At 34.1% G+C, this 21250-nt stretch overlaps 1 protein-coding gene across 14 annotated transcripts in view; it reads right to left on the bottom strand.

Moving 5' to 3' along the window:
• Positions 1-17: 17 nt before the first annotated feature.
• Positions 18-21250, bottom strand: part of Fubp1 (far upstream element binding protein 1) — a 33506-nt gene continuing 12273 nt past the window's right edge. For 4 of the 14 annotated variants that reach the window (XM_077803652.1, XM_077803653.1, XM_077803658.1 and 1 more), the window contains 9 exons: positions 20822-20963; positions 19871-20031; positions 17755-17906; positions 17588-17667; positions 14433-14561; positions 11982-12056; positions 6035-6094; positions 5809-5954; positions 18-3218 (listed from right to left, as the gene is read on the bottom strand). In XM_077803652.1, coding sequence (XP_077659778.1) covers positions 3111-3218; positions 5809-5954; positions 6035-6094; positions 11982-12056; positions 14433-14561; positions 17588-17667; positions 17755-17906; positions 19871-20031; positions 20822-20963 — 1053 coding nt within the window. In that variant the 3' untranslated portion in view covers positions 18-3110. Of the gene's footprint in view, positions 5406-5808; positions 5955-6034; positions 6095-11981; positions 12057-14432; positions 14562-17587; positions 17668-17754; positions 17907-19870; positions 20032-20821; positions 20964-21250 lie in introns of all 14 variants that reach the window. The other 10 variants (XM_077803656.1, XM_077803655.1, XM_077803662.1 and 7 more) reach the window with 7 other exon arrangements.

Genomic DNA, 21250 nt, shown 5'->3' on the forward strand with positions numbered 1-21250 from the left:
TTATTTTGCATGAAAGAATTATCTTTTATGAGCTTTTATACCTAAAATTAGTCTGAAGTAGATTGAGACAACTAATTAGGAATCAATTTGAGTTAGTTTGTTTTCTTAGAGGAACAGAATTCTAAATGTTGTAGTTTTAGAGTCTTTCTGAAATAGAGGGGGAATAAGATCATTCTTTTCATGGAAAAGGGAGAACATGCAGAAAAACAAAAGTTTAAGTAAGAATTTATGGAAAACAGACACCAGACAAAACCTAATAAGAAACCACTATCTATACATTGTTCTGAGTGTTAGGGATACTTAAATATATTTTTCAAATGTGTGTAATATATAACCAAACCACTAAAGCAAATTTTATTATTATCTTGTCTGAACAAATTATGTTTTAATTAGAAAACATTTTCAACATAACTGTAGTTTTCAAGCTTTAAGAGGACTGAGTAGAAAGCCTTTAATTAAAAATACTAGTCTATTTATAAATAACTAGTTATGTTCTGTCATCAAGTTGTTTTTATATTTTAATTTTCTGGAAGACGGATTTATTTTACAATGTAAACCCATAATAAAGTAACTTGAGAAAAAAGTCTTTCCTTGGTTTAAAAATTCCTACAAGCAGATGTTTACCCTTATAATTAGAATTCTTAACCCACAATAATCCTTTAAAGACAGTCAAGACAAAATTCTTTTTCCTGAGTATTAAATGCATAAAAGACACAAAGTACTCTCTTATAATTCAAAGTACATTTATTTATTTATTTTTATTGAGGAGACCAAAATGAATACAAAATTACAGCAAGCATACGTCCTTTTACATACAGTGTCATTAAAGCAAACTCTAAACCACAGTTTGTAAAGTATTCAATTTACCTCAAGTCCAAGCTGCATCTCCCTAAGACACTGTTCCCATCACAGTAGCCATTTTAAGCCAATCTTCTTTTTACACACGGGTAGTTTCTGTAGAGAACACTTTTCTCAGGACGAAAATGCATCGAGCATGCATAAGAAAAAATATATATATATATTCGCAAATACATTAAGAGTTTTCTTTAGGGGTATTACTGAAGAAAATAAAACTCTGGGATTTATTTGCTTTTTAAAAGCACCAATTTAGAAATCCCTCAAAAGTTTTATTGTGGTAAGAAAAATCAAGTGACTGTTCAAATAAAACGTAAGGTTATATTCAGAGTCAAATTATATTTAACTAGGTATTGTTAAAAAGCATTTTTAAATGAGGCAGAATTTGCAGAAAAAAAAAGTAAAACATCCTCTTTGATTAGTAAACTCTACTATATTATTCTAGACAACAGATAACTTTTTAGGTAGAAGATTCTACTGGCAGAGCATCCAAACAAATACTGTTACTTAGTAATATACTCCTATTTCTAAGTTACTGTGCTACACCTAACCAAACCTGCCATTATGAATAAACTACAAAGATATTTGTTTAAGGATACGTTTTACAATGTTAATAAACAACTAGTATCAAATTACTAGTCTTAGTATTAAACTATTTTCATTAGTTAAAAAACTATATTTATTTCTAAACAAAACAAAAAAAACAAAAAACATCAAACTATAGAATTCTAAGTATCACCACACTAAGATGTTTTAAAAACACATTGTCAAGTTGCTAATCAAATCAATCAGTTAAATTTCAATCTAAACATTTTTTTTCCCTACCACCACTAAGATCTATTATCATTTCAAACCATCTGGCTCACCTTTTCTGCTTTCCCTTTATTTCAAAATTATGGAAAGGTTAGCGCCATTTTAAAAAATTGCTTATCAAGAAGGCTTATGAACTAAAAAATTCTCATGAGATAGCAACAATGCCACAATATCTATTAGCATTCATCTACATTTTCTTTTATAAAAATGCAAACTACAACTAACCAAAACTTGACAGGCTCAAGAGCCCCTTTATATTATCAAATTTTAACATAACTAGCATTGACTATCAAACACACATAAGCATAAATGTGGTGCAGTAACTTAAGAAATTTAACAGTTCATGGAACATTTAAGATCAAGTGAATAGCACTTTAAAATGAAAAGTGATCAAAAGCAGGTACATTACACCCTATACCATATTATGTATGGGAATACATTTCATATTTCTCAATTATGATTTGCCAATTTTACCTTCTACATTGAGCCCTTCTATGGTCCATGCTCATCGGCTCACCAATGGCATACACTCAAAGGATTCCTCTTTATGGGTAACTATCTCAGGACCTGATTTTATGAGCTATGATTTGGTGCTTGCAGCATCTTCAGCACTGTGTGTGAAAATGAAGGCAGTATTTTTGAATATTTTTCTTTGATGTAGAGATAAGCAGGAGTTTTAAAAGGATCAGCACATTTTAGAAATTGAATAAACAAAACTGGTATGATGCTGCTTTAATACAATCATCTTAACTCAAAATTATGTACCAGTTAAAATCATCTATAAGAACACACAAACACTTAAAACTGGCAAAAATAAAATAAATGCAGCGTCAGTTATTAAAATATTATAAGTCAGAAAAATATTGGTTGCTACACAGATTATGAAAGGTTATTTGCTATACAGTTAACATTTCACTGATGCACATGCCTTTTATCAAAACATACTGCCAGTATTTCATAATTTTTTCTTTTCAGCATTTATGTTATGAAAACAGACTTGTCTAAGAAAAAAAAGATAATAAAAACTGTCCCATAATGTTCTTACTGAATTATTATAGTTCAAGAATAAGAAAAAAGAAAATAAATAAACCATAGCTTTGGAGGGCAAAGAAAATGTCGTGTCAATCATAAACAGACTGTGAAGGCTGTTGAAGTTTCTGACCAACCGATTTCCTAAATTTTGAAAACTATGCAACTGTCCTTTCTTAACTGCAACAATTTTATATTTGGGGGAAAAAATGCAAAAGATGTGCATGTAGATCAGTTATAGCAGCAATCTACATTATTTTCGTTTTAATAAAAAAATCAAAATGAAAAACATAACCCAGAAATGTACAGTTGCTTGAACAACTTAACAGACTTTCCACTAAAATGGTAGCATAACAAAATACATTTTGGGGTAGCAGCAGCAGATTGCTTTTGAGTACACAACCACAAAAACCTCACAGGGACAACATTAATGTACTGAAATATTTATTTATATATGTCCTTAGGTTGTGCTTACCTGTGCTTTTTGCAGCAGAACCTAAGGTGGAAGGTCTGGGAAGGCACTGTGAAGTATAAATAATTGCACTGTTTGCAATTAATAAAGATTTTAAACCTTAAATGAATCAAAATCAACAGCCTCCAATTTGTGAGTTATGATACTGAATCCAACTGAACTATTTCTTCAGTTTTAATTAATAAATGCACCACTTTCCTAAAAGATCATCTACACAACAGAATCATGCAAAATACTCAAATTTTCATGTCAATACCCTAATCTTAAAGATAACAGATAACTAACTCCTTAACTATTAAACTTCAAACTAGTTCTACACATCCATATCTAAATAAGGGTAAGGGAAATCACTCTAGGTTATATAAAACAATCAAAAACATTTCAAAATATCTAAAATGAACTGTACTGCTATTTTCCCCTACAGGTAATCTCAACATTTTGTTCTTGCACATCTTCCTTTACAGTATATTCAAAGCAACAAATGGTGCTCCCCACCAATGACAGAAAATATATTTATGGTGTTAAAAGTGCTACATTGCTTATTATTTGCAAGCTGAAAACCACTTCTGTCTTACACATTTCAAGTTTTTTATATTAATATACGATATGCATTTTAACCAAAAAACAATATTTTAGGAGCACCAATAATACTGTTCAATTTTGTTAATGATCAAGTTTTCTTTAGCTATAGCTAAAGCATATCAAAAATACTTACCCATTAAGCTCACTTAGAAAAAAAAAAACAGAACTATGTATTATTCTATGTTAAGCAATTATAGTTTTCCAAGATATTAGCACTGTATTCCAACATAATATTCACACAAAATATGGCATTTGCATTATGTGGAACATTGACAAAAAGATACTGTTGCAGTTCATCAATTTGTCATTCTGATGTACTTACAGTGCAATGCTCCTTGAAGGAACACAATCAAGGATGATACACAGCACAGTCCTCCTCACCCCTACAGAGCTAGTTCTATACTGGCTGGATCAAACCTGCACTTCAACAGACAATGGCAAGACAGACTGTATTTGCATGTAGTCTATAAATATGCAAAGAGCCAACAAATATGCAAAGAGTAAAACAATGGATTTCAACAAAATATCAGAACTTCAGCATGAGTGTTAAAGAGTAATAAAATGATTTCAAGTACATAAAAAAATTAAGTTGATTCAATGATTGGACTTGTGCATTTACAAAACAAAGCTTATCTATACTGCAAAAATAAAAAAAGAGAAAAAAGAAAAAAACTTGAACGTTTCCATACCCCAATTATGTTTCAATGGCAGATGCAATGTAGCTATACTTTTTGCATACTATTCGCTTTTCTACCCTAAATTTAGAAAGAAACACACTAATATTATATACATTGAAAGAGTTACTTTACATGAAAAAAAAGTCATTATACTACTCAAATTCACTATCTGAAAACTGTTTAAAATTAGTTATGCTGAAACAGTCTTGGAAATCAAGTAAATATCAAATTAAGAACAGAAAGGTTAACTGTTATAGCAGCAGTACAGGTCTGAAACAGTGGTCATGTATAAAAGGAAATTTTACTGTTAATGCAATGGAAGTATGCCAAAAGATCATTGTACACACATGCAGTTTTTAATCAAACAGAAGGGAAAAAAATGAAGATATCAGGATTACTTGTGCTGAAATAGCCAAATACAATAAATGGAAAAGTCTCCAATCTACCACTATACTGCAACGGGGAAAAAACATGCCAGTGTTTAAAAACTCAATAATTCACGGGGAAAGCTTACATATTTGTGTATATGTATCTTATCATTGCTAAGAAATTACGAATTCTTTAAATACCCACATATCCAACTTACCGACACAGGAGGTTTCATATCATTTATTGTAAAGCACAAAACAGGCATTTTTAAAAGTGAAAGTATACATTGAAAAAGTACATTTATATCACAAAGCATCGACCACATAATAGTTGCAAATACATTTGCTGGAATGTGTACATCTACACTAAACACTAAAAACAAACCAATTTTCATTTCTACACAGAAATATTAACCTCCTATCAGTAGTGATAGATATTTTGTACATTTTCAAAAAAAAAAAAAAAGAAAAAAAAGGGAAAAAAACTACTTTAAACCAAAAACAAAATTAAGATCTTCATCAAGTCGTCTGCATCCATATATTTAACAAAGGTTTTTTTCCCCCACACAATGAAGCAAATACTGTATTGTCCACTTCTTATTATTGGCCCTGTGCAGAAGAGATACATAAGAAATACACAAAAAGTTAAAGAAAATCCTTTAAATGGAGCTAATTCAGGAGTGAATCCTTTAAGAAAGAAAAACTGGTTAATATAAATGGTGGTGGCTTCTTGCATGATTTGCAAATCCCTGGGGGGAAGAAAATTTATTTTTAAATCAAAGGCATTGTAGAAATATTCAGCACTCGGATGCCAGAAAGAATTATTTAAAATAAAAAACAAGAAACCCCCAAAACAAAACAAAAAACCAAATACACAACATTTCACTTATAGTCTGCCAGATGAAAATAAAAAAGATAAACAATCCCAAACAGACAAAACAGTAAACATGCAGAAAACATGACTGGAAAGGGGGGGGGGAAATCAACAAATTAGTATATTTATTTATTATACCTGAGGTGCTGGAGGATGCTGTGGCATTCCCTGGGGACTTGTCTGGGCATAATAAGCTGCTTGTTGTCTATAGTACTCAGCCCAGGCCGCACTGTAATCTGGTTGACCACCTGGTGGAGCCCCAGTAGGAGCAGGAACTGCTTGACCTTTAAGAAAACAGAACAACGTTGTTGCTGCAACCATAATTAAAAGCCCAGAAGAATCTCATTTCTAATAAAAACAATACCTTGCTTCTTGTAATATTCCTCCCAAGCCTTTGAATAATCTTGTGTCTGCCCTTGTTGACCTAAAAAAAACCCCCTATATTTTAATATAAAATTATATCCACTGTAAGTACAGGTTATAATGACAAAGAAGAGGGTCAGAATTCTGCCTGTTTATCTTAAATATTCATTAGTGTTGAAACTACCCTGAAAAAAAAAAAACCCTCTTTTCTTAGACTTATGTTAATCATGGATTTTTTAGAAGGCATCACTATTAATTAAAAACAAATACTTGCCAAAATCCACATAGCCTTAAGTAAAGGTAAAAATTCAGGCATAATACTTGAATCAATTCCAGTTAAACTGTTACTGTTCCAAATAAGTTTCAAAAGTACTTCAAGTTAAGTAGTCTGTAAACCTTTGGATGGTGCCCTGGTAGTGATGGCAAACAGAGGGTAAAAGAAGAGAGAAAATTCTCTATTTTTTTGGTTGTTTATCTATTTGGATTCATCTGTTCTTGAAATTTAAGCCCTCAACAGAGAATTTCAAAAAATATTTATAAAAAACACTTAAAGGCCATGACAGACTCAATGTTTAAATTACAACAAAATATTATTAAAAGTAACTTGGCAAATAACACAAAAAATTAGATCAACGAAACCCAATACTCATGAGGAGCAGATCTTTCTTTAGGCAAGATGACTTTTCTGAATTATAAGATTAAAGAGACACTGAATGGGCTCTGAAAATATAAAAGATTTTCTGAATAAATATATTGTGCATGATAAGGACACTGCTGAGTATATTTGGAGGAAAAATTATCTGCAACTTACTTTGTAATTGTCCATGTACAAAAAACATTAAATACAAAGGGATATGAATCAATTTTTAAAAATGGTGAAACTGGGTATTTGCTGTACCCCCCCTCAATTTTCTGAAAGTGGGAAATTTTCAAAATAGAAAACACAGCTGGGCAGTGGTGTGTGCCTGTAATCCTAGCTACTTGGGAGGCTGAGGCAGGAGGATCACAGGAGGTCAGCCTGGAAAACTTAGCAAGGTCCTGTCTCAGAAAACAAAGGGCTGGGGATATAGCTCAGTAGTGGAAAACCTGCTTAGCATCTAGGCTACACACACACACACACACACACACACACACACACACACACACACACACAGGCAGCAAAGAGAAACAAGGACATGTTTTCTTAATCATAGCTCCTACACATGAACACTTGGTTCTACTACATAATTACATAGAAAAAATACTGGAGCATTACATAGGAAGCTATTTTTATATTTGCTGGATGTTTCCAAAAAGGCAACTTTATATAGTTTAAGAAAGTAGTAGCCTCCATTATAAAATTGTAACAGAATTAAAAAGCCACTGAATGAATAAAATTTTAAGTTATAACCATTAACCTTAAAAATGAATAAAAAACCCCTTTCTTTGGGCAACAGAGAAAAATTTATTACAAAAAAATTCTCATATTTCTTTTTCTTCCATAAATAACTTTTTCCAAGTGAGTTTAACATTTTGACCTTTACAAACAAGTTTCAATATTTGCAAAACAAATACCAGGTAGTAAAGGCAATAAAAACACATCTCTTTCATCCTTGGAAACAAACCTTGTTAAGACAGCAATAATTCCCACTTACAAGTTTACAAAATGAACAAAACTTCATTGTAAGATATGCTTAGGTTAAAGGATATATAACAAGAGGCTTGCTTGCTTATTTATTTATGGTGCTGGGGATTGAACCCAGGGCCTTAGTGCATGTGAGGCAAGCACTCTACCAACTGAGCTATATCCCTAGTTCATAACAAGATGTTAAACAGACATGTGAAGAAAAAACTCATTAGACTCAAATATTCCCTAAAACCCCCCCAAACCCAAGTATCTGATGAAAAACTAGAAGTAAGGTGTTAGACTCAAAGAAAAATACTTGTTAAGTAAGTTGTCAACATTTTACATTTCAATCTGAAAAATGTTAAAAAAAAAAAAACTATTTGGGCTGGGGTTGTGGCTCAGTGGTAGAGTACTTGCCTAGCACATGTGAGGCATTGCTTTTGATCCTCAGCACCACGTAAAAATAAAGAAAATAAAATGTATTGTGTCCATCTACAACTAAAAGGAAAGAAAAACTCATTTCACCTTTCCTGCCCAAAGGCCAAATGTTACTCATTTTGCCAAGTTAAGAAGACAAACTCTTCCTATTTAATGTACTTAAGACTTGGCTCTCTACCTCCAGTACTTCTGTTTCTTTTTATGGGTAACAACTTTCTACTATAGTCTAAGAATCACCCTTCCTTGAACAGTGTGTAGCACTCAATTATTTCTCCATATATCCTCCCACAATTCCTCTTGCTCCTTCTTCAGGCTTATGATACCAGATGGCTAGTGTTCTGAGTCCATCATATCAGTGCTTAACATCAGAAGGGCTTTTCTATTTTTTAAAAAAATATTTAGTTAGTTGTAGATGAACACACAGTATATTTATTTTTATGTGGTGCTGAGGATTGAATCCAGTGCCTCAAACATACGAGACAAGCACTTTGCCACTGAGTTATAGCCTCAGTCCCAGAAGGGCCTTTCTTAAGTCAAACTTTTCCCAAAATGACTTCACTTACTCTGCTCCAAAACAGAAATTCTCTCTCTAGTTTGAAACCTTATTTGTTCTCTTATGGAGTTTTTGCTAATTAGTTAAACCTTTTAACTCTCTAGAATCTCATTTTTAAGAATTTAATCACCCGAGTTTCTTTGGGGGAAAAAACTCCAATGTCATAGCCTCCCTAGTTTGGTAAAGAGTACTGGATGGGAAATCAAAGGAACTAGGAAATCTGAAGTCTTGGAAAATCTAGACCAACTGAAGGGTTAACAAGGAAGTGGGTTGTGAGTAAAGATTATCTCCCAATATTATCATTCCTTTTCCTCCTGCCATTTATGATACTTGATGACTGAACTATATTTAAGTCTCTCATTTGTAGATACCCTAAAAAAAAAGCCTGAGGATTATACCTAGAAGAAATCAGAGTAGTTAAGCAAAGGTCATTTACTAAAAAAACTGTTATAGGAAAAATAAATTGACATCCCTATCATATAATAAAACATGTTCATTAAACACGACTAAATTATCTAGTCTTAATTTCTTTAAAAAGTACATTAAATGGGCGAAGTGTTACACACAGTGGCTTGGGAGGCTGAGTTTAAGGTTGGCCTGAGCAGCTCAGAGAGTTAGGGCCTCTAAGTAACTCAGTGTAACCTTGTCTCTAAATAAGACATATGGCTCAGTGACTTAAGTGCCTGTGGTTCAATCCTGGGTACAAAAAAAAAAAAAAAAAAGGTGGGGAGACACATATGAAGGGGCTGAGGGATGTGGCTCAGTATTACAGCCCAACCTGGATTCAATCCCTAACACCATCCATAACAATTACATGAGAGGCAAATGCCCAGTCTATACAATCTAACATAATATCTATAGAACGATGATTTTAAAAAAAGGCTGGCAGGGAAATAGTAGTAAATGAAAAATTACAACAAAGGCAAGTTAAAATGCCTACACTTTTATAGTAATAATCAGAAATCAAGGTACTCACTTTGGGCATGTAAAATATAAAATAACAGAAAACTTTTTAGCGGTTGTGTTGCCAAGAAGCAGTAGGATATAATAAAGCACAGAAGCCAAACCCATCCCCTAGTAATTACCAAGTCATTAAAAGGTCTTTGTTTTTACCCACTTGGTAACAATATAGGAATATGTCTGGCATGGTGTGAAAAAAGAAGTTTGAACTAATGTACTTTAACCTCAACATGCTTAATTCTTTAACGTTGTAAAGTTATTACATTAAATTTAAGGTGGATATAGGTCCTAACCACTGTGTTGCCAGGGCATGATTATTCACAGCATGCCCGTTCACATAATAAATTATGTGGTCACACTAAGAAGAGTATATTATTTAGGATTAAAGTTAAACAACTTCTTAATGCAGTTGCTATAGATGTGTCTAAGCTAAGCTAGGTCACAAAAACAAAATTAATAAATCTGAGAAATCCTTAGGAATGACACACAGCATGACACTCTTTTCAAGGTCATTCTAACTGGAAAAATTAATCTTCCTTAAACAGCAATCAGCCAAGCCTGGTGGCCTACATCTTTAATTCCACTGACTTTGGGGCTGAAGCAAACAGAGGACTGTAAATTTGAGGTTAATTGGCAATATACTGAGACCCTGCCTCAAAAACAAAAAAATTTTCAAAAGGGAAGGTAGCTCAATGGTAGAGGGCTTGCCTGTCCAGCATAAGGGCCTACATTCAATCCCTAGTACCACAAAACCAAACCAAACAACTAACCAAGAATTAGCTTTGCAGAAATCTTTAGAAAACACTGAAATTTATACTTAAAACCACAAGTAGACTATCTTACAACAAATTCTACCTTTTTCTGTGCCAGTGAAGGATGGGCAAATTTATCTGTTTAGCTTTCATTTGTGACTTTCATTTTTGATAACTGACTGTGGTAATGGTATGTTACTTGAAGTATAGTATCAGGTTCTAAATGGTCCCTAAAAACATAAAATTTGTGAAATAGGTTTGGGACTCAAGACCTTGTGAAGTAAAATTCAGATTCTATCTCAATCTGTACAAGTGAACTGTTAGTGAAGAGAAAGCTCTTTTCCTTTGCATGGCAGTTTGAAATGATATATTTGAAAAATCATTTGACTAACAATCATATCCTTTTAGATCAAATCTCCTAGCTCCTATGCTCTAAATGCACTCTCAATATGTACCACTATGCTAGGCACATGGCTTTATGTAAGCTATAGTTATTGAAGGAAAAAGCTTTTTTCTACGTGACTTATTTTCCCTTTTTCATACATACCAATGTTATTTAAGTAATTCCCTTCTCTGTAGGTTACTTCTTACCTAGTTTACTGTTTACTGGGTGGTGGTGCTGGGATCAAACCTAGGACCTTGTACATGCTAAGCAAGTATTCTTCCCTGAGCTATATCCCCAGACCTTACCTGCTATTTTGCAGCGAAAATAATAGCACACACAACCAACTTCTGCTTGGTGCTCAGAAATATAACTTCATATCATTTACGCTAGTTATAAAGGTTAACTGGCCTTTGACAAAAGTTCAGCAATATTCAAAGTCATATATGCCAGTGAGAAAACTTCTAGTTACAAATAAAAACTTGCTGAGGGCCACTGCCAAGTAGGAATGACACATCGAAATTTCCTTGCCAGCGTACCCCATGTTGCTTAGAGGAAGGACTCGTGGAAATGGACTTGCCTTGGACATTCGCTGTGACATTGCATGTATGTTTGAGAAAGGTGACCCTGCTCAAGGACCAGGGTGGATCCAGGTTTAGGGTGTATCCTGCATTTTTTAGGAAGTATCCCACTCCTTGGGTTTAGGGCGTTCCTGGTTTAGGACAGTTCCAGGATTAAGGTTATTCCTGCTGGGAATAGGGCGTATCCTGCTGCCTGAGTTCCCGTGGAATTCAGAAAGTATCTGGGATTCAAAGCCTGGTGGAGTATGTGAATTTGGGCCCAGAACTTGGATTTCCCCAGAATGTGTTTGTATAGAGCCGGTGTGAGTTCGGGAATAAAGGATTGCTGTTTGAATCTACAAGGTGTGAGTGGCTCATGATCTTGTTCCAGCCAGACTGCGGCAAAAACTGATTAACAAATGCATTTCCTTGTTAATAACTACAGATTTTTAAGATTTGTTTTTATTTTAAGTGTGTGGTGCTGGGGATTGAACTCATGATTTTGCATGTTAGGCAAGTGCTCTACTACTATGCTGCAAACCCAGACCAAATGTAAGAATTATTTGTACTGGCTGAAGATCCAGTTATTTTATAATGTAATTTTGGTAATTATTTCCCTCAATATCACAATTAATGAATCAAAATTATAAGGAGACACACACACACATATATATATATTTAAATATACACAACATACCCATTTTCTTGTAGTACTCTTCCCAAGCCTTGGTATAATCAACCTGTCCAGCTGGAGCTGGATTTTGCTGATCTCCTTGTTAAAGAAAAACAAACAACAAAAAAGTAAGATTAAAAGTTTTTATAGGCTATTTTGAGCCTTTCCTTCCGCTTCTTGGAGTGTAGGAATTGGCAGTGGACTATGATGGAGCAGTGAGGTAGAAGGGAGTTGCTGTGTGGTAGTGGCGTCGTCCCTGCTAGTGTCAAAGACAGAAGATGATGGGGCTGGGGATATAGCCCAGTTGGTAGGAGTGCTGGCCTTGCGAGGACAAAGCCCTGCATTTAATCACCACACACACAAGTGCGCAAACACACACATATACAACAGAAGATGGTGCAAGATTGAGATATTGGACAGATAACACTGGTTATTTTATATATATATATGCAAACTGATGTCAAATAAGAAAATACATCGAGGACACCTGATTCTCACCATATAGGAAAAAAATTTTTTTTTAAGTTGTAGATGGACAGCATGCCTTTACTTGTTTAGTTTTATATGCAATGCTAAGGATCGAACCCAGTGCCTCACACATGCAGGTATGAGAGCAGGGGGTATCACAGATTAAACTCAGATTAAATTTAGGTGCTTTGCCGCTGAGCTACAGCCCAAGCCCTTATCATTTTTAAATATGAAAAGGGAAAACACTTTAAAGAACTATTCCTAGTTGTTTTTTTTTCTTTTGGGTGGGAGGGATATTAGGGTTTAAACCCAGGATGTACCACTGAAATGAGCTACACTCCCTAGCCCTAGACAAGGTCTTACTGCCTAGGCTGGCCTACAGCCTCAACTTCCCAAGTAGCTGAGATTACAGGTGTATACCACCATGCCCAAATATTTCCTAGTTTTGTCTGCCGAAAAAAGCTAGATGTAATGACACCTCAGTAGCAATATGCGTATTCAATTTGGTTACTAAACGTCATCCTTCATTAAAGGGAAATCATGCCAGGCATGGTGCTGTGTTGCCTATAATCCCAAAGACTCCAGAGGTCAAGGCAGGAGGATTCTAAGCTCCAGGACAGCCTCTTCAATTTTAGTGAAACCCTGTCTCAAAGAATTAAAAAAGGTCTGGGGAGGTGGCTGAGTGATGAAGACTGCCCCTGAGCTTAACCTATGATACCTTCTGCCCTCCACCAAAGGAAATCAGGAACCTTTGTAGAAATGGCTAGAGCCCGGAAACATAAAATAAACATCTTATTGTGCCAGAAAATAAGAAAGTGTTTAAAGAATTATAGGCACTCAAAAGGATACAGGAGCCACCTTGAAGATACTACTGACTGGTCAAATTTAGGACAATCTGATTATTAAAATAATAAAAAATGATTTAAAAAAATACAAAAGGAACCCATATTGATATAAAGAACTAAATAGGATATAAATAGGATAAAAAGGGAAAGCTCTTTATGGTAAAATACCAATAAATGTACAAGTATAAAATCATCATCACCATGCTAGTATTAAAAGCAGACATTATTAATGAAGGCTGTTTGATAGAAGTTTGACAAAGAACAGTATAATCTCAATATAATACCCCAGAAAATACTAATTAATTTTAGAGAAAAATGGTAGTATCATGGCCCAAAAACCTAACACACATCAATCAATATGACCAAATGGTCAAGCTTACTGTCACCAGATATGGAAGATTTAAACATTTTGATTCCTGTTCAAAGTATAAACATCACTGCATAGTTCCTTGAGTTTTCTTGTCAAGTAAGCATTACCTTATGGTCAACAGAAAAGATTGAATAGGCCAGGCACAGTGGTGCACACCTGTAATCCCAGTTACTTGAGAAGCTGAGGCAGGAGGATCGCTGGAGCCCAGGTTTTCAAGACCTGCCTAGGCAATACAGCGAGAATCCATCTCAAAAAAGAAAAGGTCAAAGGGACCTAGATTGGCAATCTTTTAACAAAACACAAGTCTGCACTCTACTATATAACAGAGGGGAAAAAAAAATTAAAAAGAATGAGGAACAATTTCAGATTGGGGAGAGTATATTATATTATCAAATGGGATCCTGCATCAGGAGAGAAAGTATTGGGACAATTGGTGAAATCTAAATAAAGGCAGCACATTGGGATAGTAATGATATATTAACATTGGGAGACTAATTTTCAGGGCTCTATAATGAAATGATGACAATAAACATGGACACATACATGAGAGGGTAATGGAGTAGGTGGGGATAAAACAACAATAACTTGGCTATCTATGTGTTCCTGATTTTGTTCTTATGAAAAGTTTCAAATTATTTCAAAGTAACTTAAGAATGCAAAATCTATAACACTGAAGTTATAACTGAATTTAATGTTAGAAACTTTAGGTATTATACAGTGATACACTTCATATATAATTTTGACTGCTTTGACTTTTAAATACAAAATAAATTGTTTAGTTACCATAGTTACCTTGTCCATTAGTCTGGGTTGTAGTTGGTGCACCTGCAGGAGCTGCAGGTGGTGGCTGTGCTTGCTGTTGGTAATAGTGAGCATAATAAGCAGCCCAAGCTGCTGAATTTGGATCCGTTCCTGCCTTAGCTGGAATAAACACAAGGTTCAAGGTTTATATCCAAAGTCCATCATCTCTTTACTCTCTCACATAGATGCAGCTTTCTGACAAATAAACCCCCCAATCAACAATAAAGAGTAAATGGAAACTTTCAAATTTTCTAATTTTTGTTAGCTTCTATTATAGAAAATTGAGACTTAGTGACAGACTTTCAAGGTTACAAAATTACTTGAGCAGCAGAACTGAGACATGAACTTGGATCCAATGCTTCAAACCCGGTGCTTTATCTAAAACTATCTTGTGCCCTTGTTCTTCTAAACCAGTTTAGCTCAAATGCAACAGTTCAATGTGGAAAATGATTAAAGGAAAAAAAGATTTCTAGGGGCAATAAGAAGGAAGCGATTATTTTAGAACTATGACTCATGTCTTGCCCTGTTTTCCAGGAGGAAATAAAAATCTTAGAAACAGAGTAACCACATTTCATTCTATTTCACAGGAGGTGTCATAAACTTGATGTTACTGCCCTAATGGAAATGTATTCATTCTCTAGAATCTTTAGGATGGTCAAAGCTTTTAAGCACAGCACAACATTCAACATGTTTGATGATACAAATCTAGCTATCTTTCTTATTCTAGCCCCATATCTCTTTTTTGTCAATACCTCTCTAATACCCAAGTTCTAGCCACAACAAATTGTTTGTACTTTTCTAAAGTCACCATGATTGGGCCTTTTGTCCTAAGTCTCCTCTGCACTTGGCTCATCTTCATTCACCTCTCATAAATCAACTGATATGTGATGTGAAGTCTGAAACCTTTTGGTCAGCCAACAGAAGTCCTCTTATTGGTTCTGTGCTTTGTAATAAGTTAAAAATGTTATATAAATATTTTTTATTATTTTATATCTATAATAATATATTTCCTTAGCCAGAGTCTATATCCATAAGTAATTTGTTCAGCCTTTATTCCAAAGCAGCAGCAATTCTCAACTGTGGAACTTGAGAAAAAAGGGCAGTATTTCTAGAAAAAAGAAAATTACAACATACTGTATTTAGTCACCCCCCAAATCTTTCCCAAGTGCTCAATGTACCACTTTGATATGTCAATACTGTAATTTTCTGCATGCCTACTAATAAATATAAATATTTTACTTGATACAATATCTGAATAGAAAAATTAAGATAGAACAAACTTTTTTTTTTTTCTGAGCTGGGTTCTTGTTCAGTTGCCCAGGTTGGTCTCGAACTCCTGGGTTCAAGTGATCCTCCCACCTCAGCGCCAGGCAGATAAAACAAACTTTAACAAGCAACACTTATACTTCTTCATGTGTAAACCATAAAAAGAAAACCAGTCTCATAGTTACTGTATCTAATATGTACTGAAAACTAACTATTCATTCAACATAACATCCATTCATTTATCATCATTTTATAGGTAAGAAAACGGGTTTAGAGGGGTTCAAAAGTTTCCTCAATGTCCCACAATCATTAAGTTTCAGAACTAGTACTGTTCTAGATTTGTTTAATTCTGTAGTCCAAGTTCGACCACTACACAAATGTTGACAAATCATTTTACAGAATACTGACAGTAAAATATTACAGAACTATAAGTCTAATAAAAGCAACATCTAATCCAGAGACTCAGGAACAGCTAATAAACCTGAGGCGAACCAACTAGCTGTCACCTTTTAGCTAAATGGGTTACTTATGTACCAAAAGCAATGCTGGAAGTCATATTCATTGATTAGGGCTTATAGTATATTTATAGTGGACTTCATTACTACTCCACGTGGGAAACTGAGACAATGAATCAAAGATCACTTTTCACTCCTATCGTTTTTTTTTAATCATGCTACTCACCCAAAACAGTGCTCATAGGTATAATCCTGAAACGCAGTGACAAAATATATAAATGTGCCCCTTAATCTGCTCAAACTCTTGACTTGTTCCTTGGTAATCACACCATTCAAAATAGGTTCCAAAGAAAATGCTTTTAATTTTTAAAAGATGGACTATGACTGTTCTAGAGCAAATAATTTTTTTATGCTACACCTGTATGTACCCTGTAAATCCTTCAATCACAGTGCTGCTTACACTGGGAGAACATTCTTTAGCTTTGGGCATTTATGCAAACTCAACTTTGTATAACCAGATGCTAGAAGTGAATTTGTTCCTTAAGTGAGTAGAAACTGTGGTTTTGGTGACTGTCATGCCATCAGATTCCATAGAGCAAACTTCCTATAAAATGAAGGTATTTTATAACATGGGAGCACATTTAAATACAAAAATGCTTATCCAAATTTAATTAAACAATTTCATTTTAATAAATTGTGTTAATTTTTTCTTTCAATAAATATACATTATGCATAAAGAAATCCATAATTCAGGATACATTCTCTTAAACTACTCCAGTGGAAAATGTTCAAAAAGTAGGTAGAGCAGTTAAAAAAAAAAAATCATTTATAAATGACATGTGGTTTTGAAGAATGCCTATTTGCCCAATATGAAATGTAAACTATATGGTATGGCAAAATCAAGAGACTAGAATGCATATTAAAAAAAAATCCAGATTTGAATGAGAAAATAAGTATAATTAGAGTTCCAGCATGCAATTATTAAGTATGAACCTGATTTTTACTGATATGTTAAGTTGTCCTATTATGAATACTAACACAGACAGCTCATGTAAGCTTATTTGAGAACTGGGAAGGGAAAGCTCAAGTATTTAACACTTTATTAGACCCTTAAAACAATTTTTTTGTGGACAAATTACAATTAACACACCATAAACATTTGATACACTGGTATCTAAAATCAAAGCCACTGTATTTCTTTCTTTTGGCTGTTAGCACTCTTATCAGTTTAGAAGTAGAGAAAGCCCAAAAAGTTTCATGAAAGCGGAAATCATTTCAGTCTTATACACTGTGGTAGAAGCAATGCCTAATATTCTGCAAGAGTGAACACAATGCATGCAAATGTGAAGTCAAACAGAAAACTTAAGAGTATAACAAGGGATAGTAGACAGATACAGATAACACAAAAATAATGTTTTCCTTTACCTGGATCAGGAGGAGCCTGTTGCTGCCAATGTGGATATGCATTTCCCCACCCCTGAGGAGCATATGGGGCTGGAGGACCACTGAAAAGAAAATCAATATAAAAATACAATTTACCAAAACTTAAAATCTTTACAAAAAAGTTGAGAACCAAATGTAGTACTACTTACTGAGGAGCTGGGCCAGGTGGTCCAGGATTATAAGGTGCAGGGTTGTACGGTCCCATTGGAGTTCCAGGCCCTGGAGGCCCAGGAGGTCCATGGGGGCCTGGGACACCATGGGGCCCATGGGGTACAGGGGGCCCTAAAGGATTTACTGGGCCCTGCAAAATAAAACCAAGATAACACAAAACATTCAGAAAAAGAGTGGTCAAAATAACACGAAGGCCAAATAATCTTACAGTTCTGTCCTCTTATATAAACCAGTAACAAATTTTAGTTTTATTCCTTTCTTCATTCTTATTGCAAAGTATTTGTACTTGTCATATCGAGACATAATTCACAAAAATAGCACTAACAAATAAATTCAAGAACTGATATAGCTTCTATTCAATTCTTTTGAAGACAGTTCTGTATCTCCATTGCAATTTGATTTACCATATTAATCAAACACTTCTCAGATAATTATTCCCATTTTTTCTGCATTTACTCTATCTTTACTCCCCTAAATCAACAACCATCCTGATGAGATATGCCCCCAAAATGTTTAAATTCTATAATGTGAATAAAATTACATATGAAGTTTACTAATTCTCTCTCAAACTAAAATCTGCCACATAACCTTTTTATTTCTGTACCTGGAATCCCATTTAGATCAATTGAATTCTTTTTTCCTTCTTAAATATCATTTCTAAATAGCAGGAAAATTCCACTTACAATTGATAAACCAGAATTTTTATATCCATATTGTGCCAGATAATTAAACTTTAGCCAATTTCTTTCCCTTTAAAAAATTTTTTTAGATGCTGACAGACCTTTATTTATATATGGTGCTGAGAATGAACCCAGTCCCTCATACATCATAGGCAAGTGCTCTACCACCGAACCACAACCCAGCCCACTTATTTCTTTTTTTGACAAGTCAACTTGAAAAGACATTTGATTTAAATGCCTAAAACCCTCCTTTCTCAGTTAATACCAACTCATCATGGGCTGGAGTTGTAGCTCAGTGGTAGAGGGCTTGCCCAGCATGTGTTAGGCCATGGGTTCGATCCCCAGCATAAAACGAAATAAACAAAATAAAGGTATTATATCCAGCTACAACTAAAATATAAAAACAAAAAACAAGTCATGAGACATTTTGGACATGTGTTAATTTAATTTGGTTAACTTTCTCACTAAGAAACAGGGAAACAGTTTCATGACCTTTTAAGCCCCTTATTAACTTGCCTCTAATTGCCATCATCCCTCACATCAATTAATAGTTAACAGAAAGAAAAAAGGAAACATTTTACAGGGCAAAATTCTAGGCATTTTTAAGTGAAACATACTCATTTTTAATCTCTTCATGTCTATGAACTAGGTACTGTTATCTTCATTTTATAGGAGGAAACAGGCACAGAATAACTTCTTCAGGCCACACAGTTACTGTGTCAAGGGATTTTTAACCCATGTAGTTAAGTCATAATCAGTTTTATAACTTAAAAAAATTTAAAAACTGATTATACAAAAATGGTTCTCTAAGTGTGTATTTCTCCATGGATCCAACAGAAATCTTGACCCACTCTTGCTAGGTTAGTAAAATAAAAAATTATAATGTGCTATTTATTCATTTTCTGCTTTGGCATTAAACCTCTGTTATCACTGAGTCCAGAACTATTCATTTTTAGAACGAATACACTTATCCATATCATAGAACTTATTAAAAAAATACAAATAGTCTTCATTCTAAAACCTGTATGATTACAATCCAATCCAAAAACCAGAATTTATACTCTTGTGTTATGAAGTGGGAGATCCACTGAATTTATCTTTTTTTGCCTCACCAGGCATGGGTATATACTTAGGACTTTTACAAACACTGAATTTTCATTACGAACTCCCTTCAGCTATGTTTCACAACTTTTCACCAAAACTAACACTGTGTCTGCAGCTAATACATCTCTTATCTGAGTACACTCAACTGTAAGGTGGTTGTAAGCACCTTTAACTGTATATTTTATTAATTATTTCCATTGCCAGATGCCTTCTATTAAGAAACCTATACTTTAGATTAGAAATGGTACACTTTCTTATGATGCATCTGAATTAATGCTTTACATAAATTAGAAATTTAAAGCATACTCACACCAATCTTTTCTTCTATGAGTTGCCGAGCATAGTCTATTTGCTGTGGAGTGCCACGAATTGTAAATAATTTCATATTAGGGTCTGCATTAGGTGGAGGATTTCTCTGAAGTTCTATTCTTGCACCAGACTGTTGGCTTATGCTTTTTATGGTTTCACCTCCTAAAATCAAAAGATATTAATTTTAGGTTCAAAGGATATAAGACATACTATTCAAAACAAAATGGTCACTATTAAATAGCCGTAAAAATTTTGGGGGCACTACCCTGACAATATTCTAGTAGGATTTTCATTCATTCTACATTTCAATTGCATGAAGCATTTTTAAAACTGTATTAAAGTTCACTTAAAATTACACACTCTTTAATGTGTATTATAACACATTTCTAAACATAAAACTTGTTATGCGTGAACACAATATCCTTATTTTACATTTACTTGGTGCTGAGGATCAAACCCAGTACCTCATGCATGTGAGCCACAATCCCAGCCCCACATAAAACTTATTAAGAATATGTGATTCAGGAAAAAACAAAGTAAACTAAGAAAGAAACCCACTCAAACCACTTTTTTTGTGGGGAAAAAAAAAATTGGGGGGTGGTGGTGCCAGGGATTGAACCCAAGACCTTATGCACACGAGGCAAGCACTCTACTAATAGAGTTTGGGCTATATCCCCAAACCACTCTATGAGTCAAGTTTCTTACACCAGTAAGTTTCTGGTCCCCCTATCTCTAGGAGCCAATTAATATCAAATCCCACTCTTTTTCTGTAAGTATACATAAAATACTTCATTTGTTTTATTATTACATTAACATAAACATATTTCATTGAAATTATATTAAAATTTAGCCAAAGAGAAAAATTATTGCTACCTGTTTACAAAAGCATCAGAAATACTATCCAGAAAAACTAAGTTATGTGTTAAATATTAAAAAAAATTTAATACATTGCCTTTTCCTATTATTAATCCAGTCTTCCCGGTTGGCACAATAAAATTAAATTCCTGTAGTCCACCAGGTGGTCCCATGTTCCAGTTGCCTTGACCTCTACCTCTTCCTCGACCACCAGGTCCAGGTCCACCAGGATTACCAGCCTAAGGAGGGAAAAGACAAGAAGTCAGCATAGAAATGAACATTTTTTTTCTATGACAAAATTATTTTCCCCAACTCTCTATTATCAAACCAGAAATTTAGAGACCAGTTCAGAAATAATTTGACAAAAACAATAACTTCTATTTTTTTTATACTGGGTGAATAAGGGAGGATACTTATTCTGCTCCAAGGTTAGTCCCTTAAAGCAGTTTACACTTTCTAGTGATTAATAAAGTAATATCAAGTGGACTATAATACAAAAATATAAGGGGCACTTTCAGATATAAAG

This window comes from Urocitellus parryii, chromosome 11, assembly GCF_045843805.1.
Source record: "Urocitellus parryii isolate mUroPar1 chromosome 11, mUroPar1.hap1, whole genome shotgun sequence".
NCBI classification, from domain to species: Eukaryota; Metazoa; Chordata; class Mammalia; order Rodentia; family Sciuridae; genus Urocitellus; species Urocitellus parryii.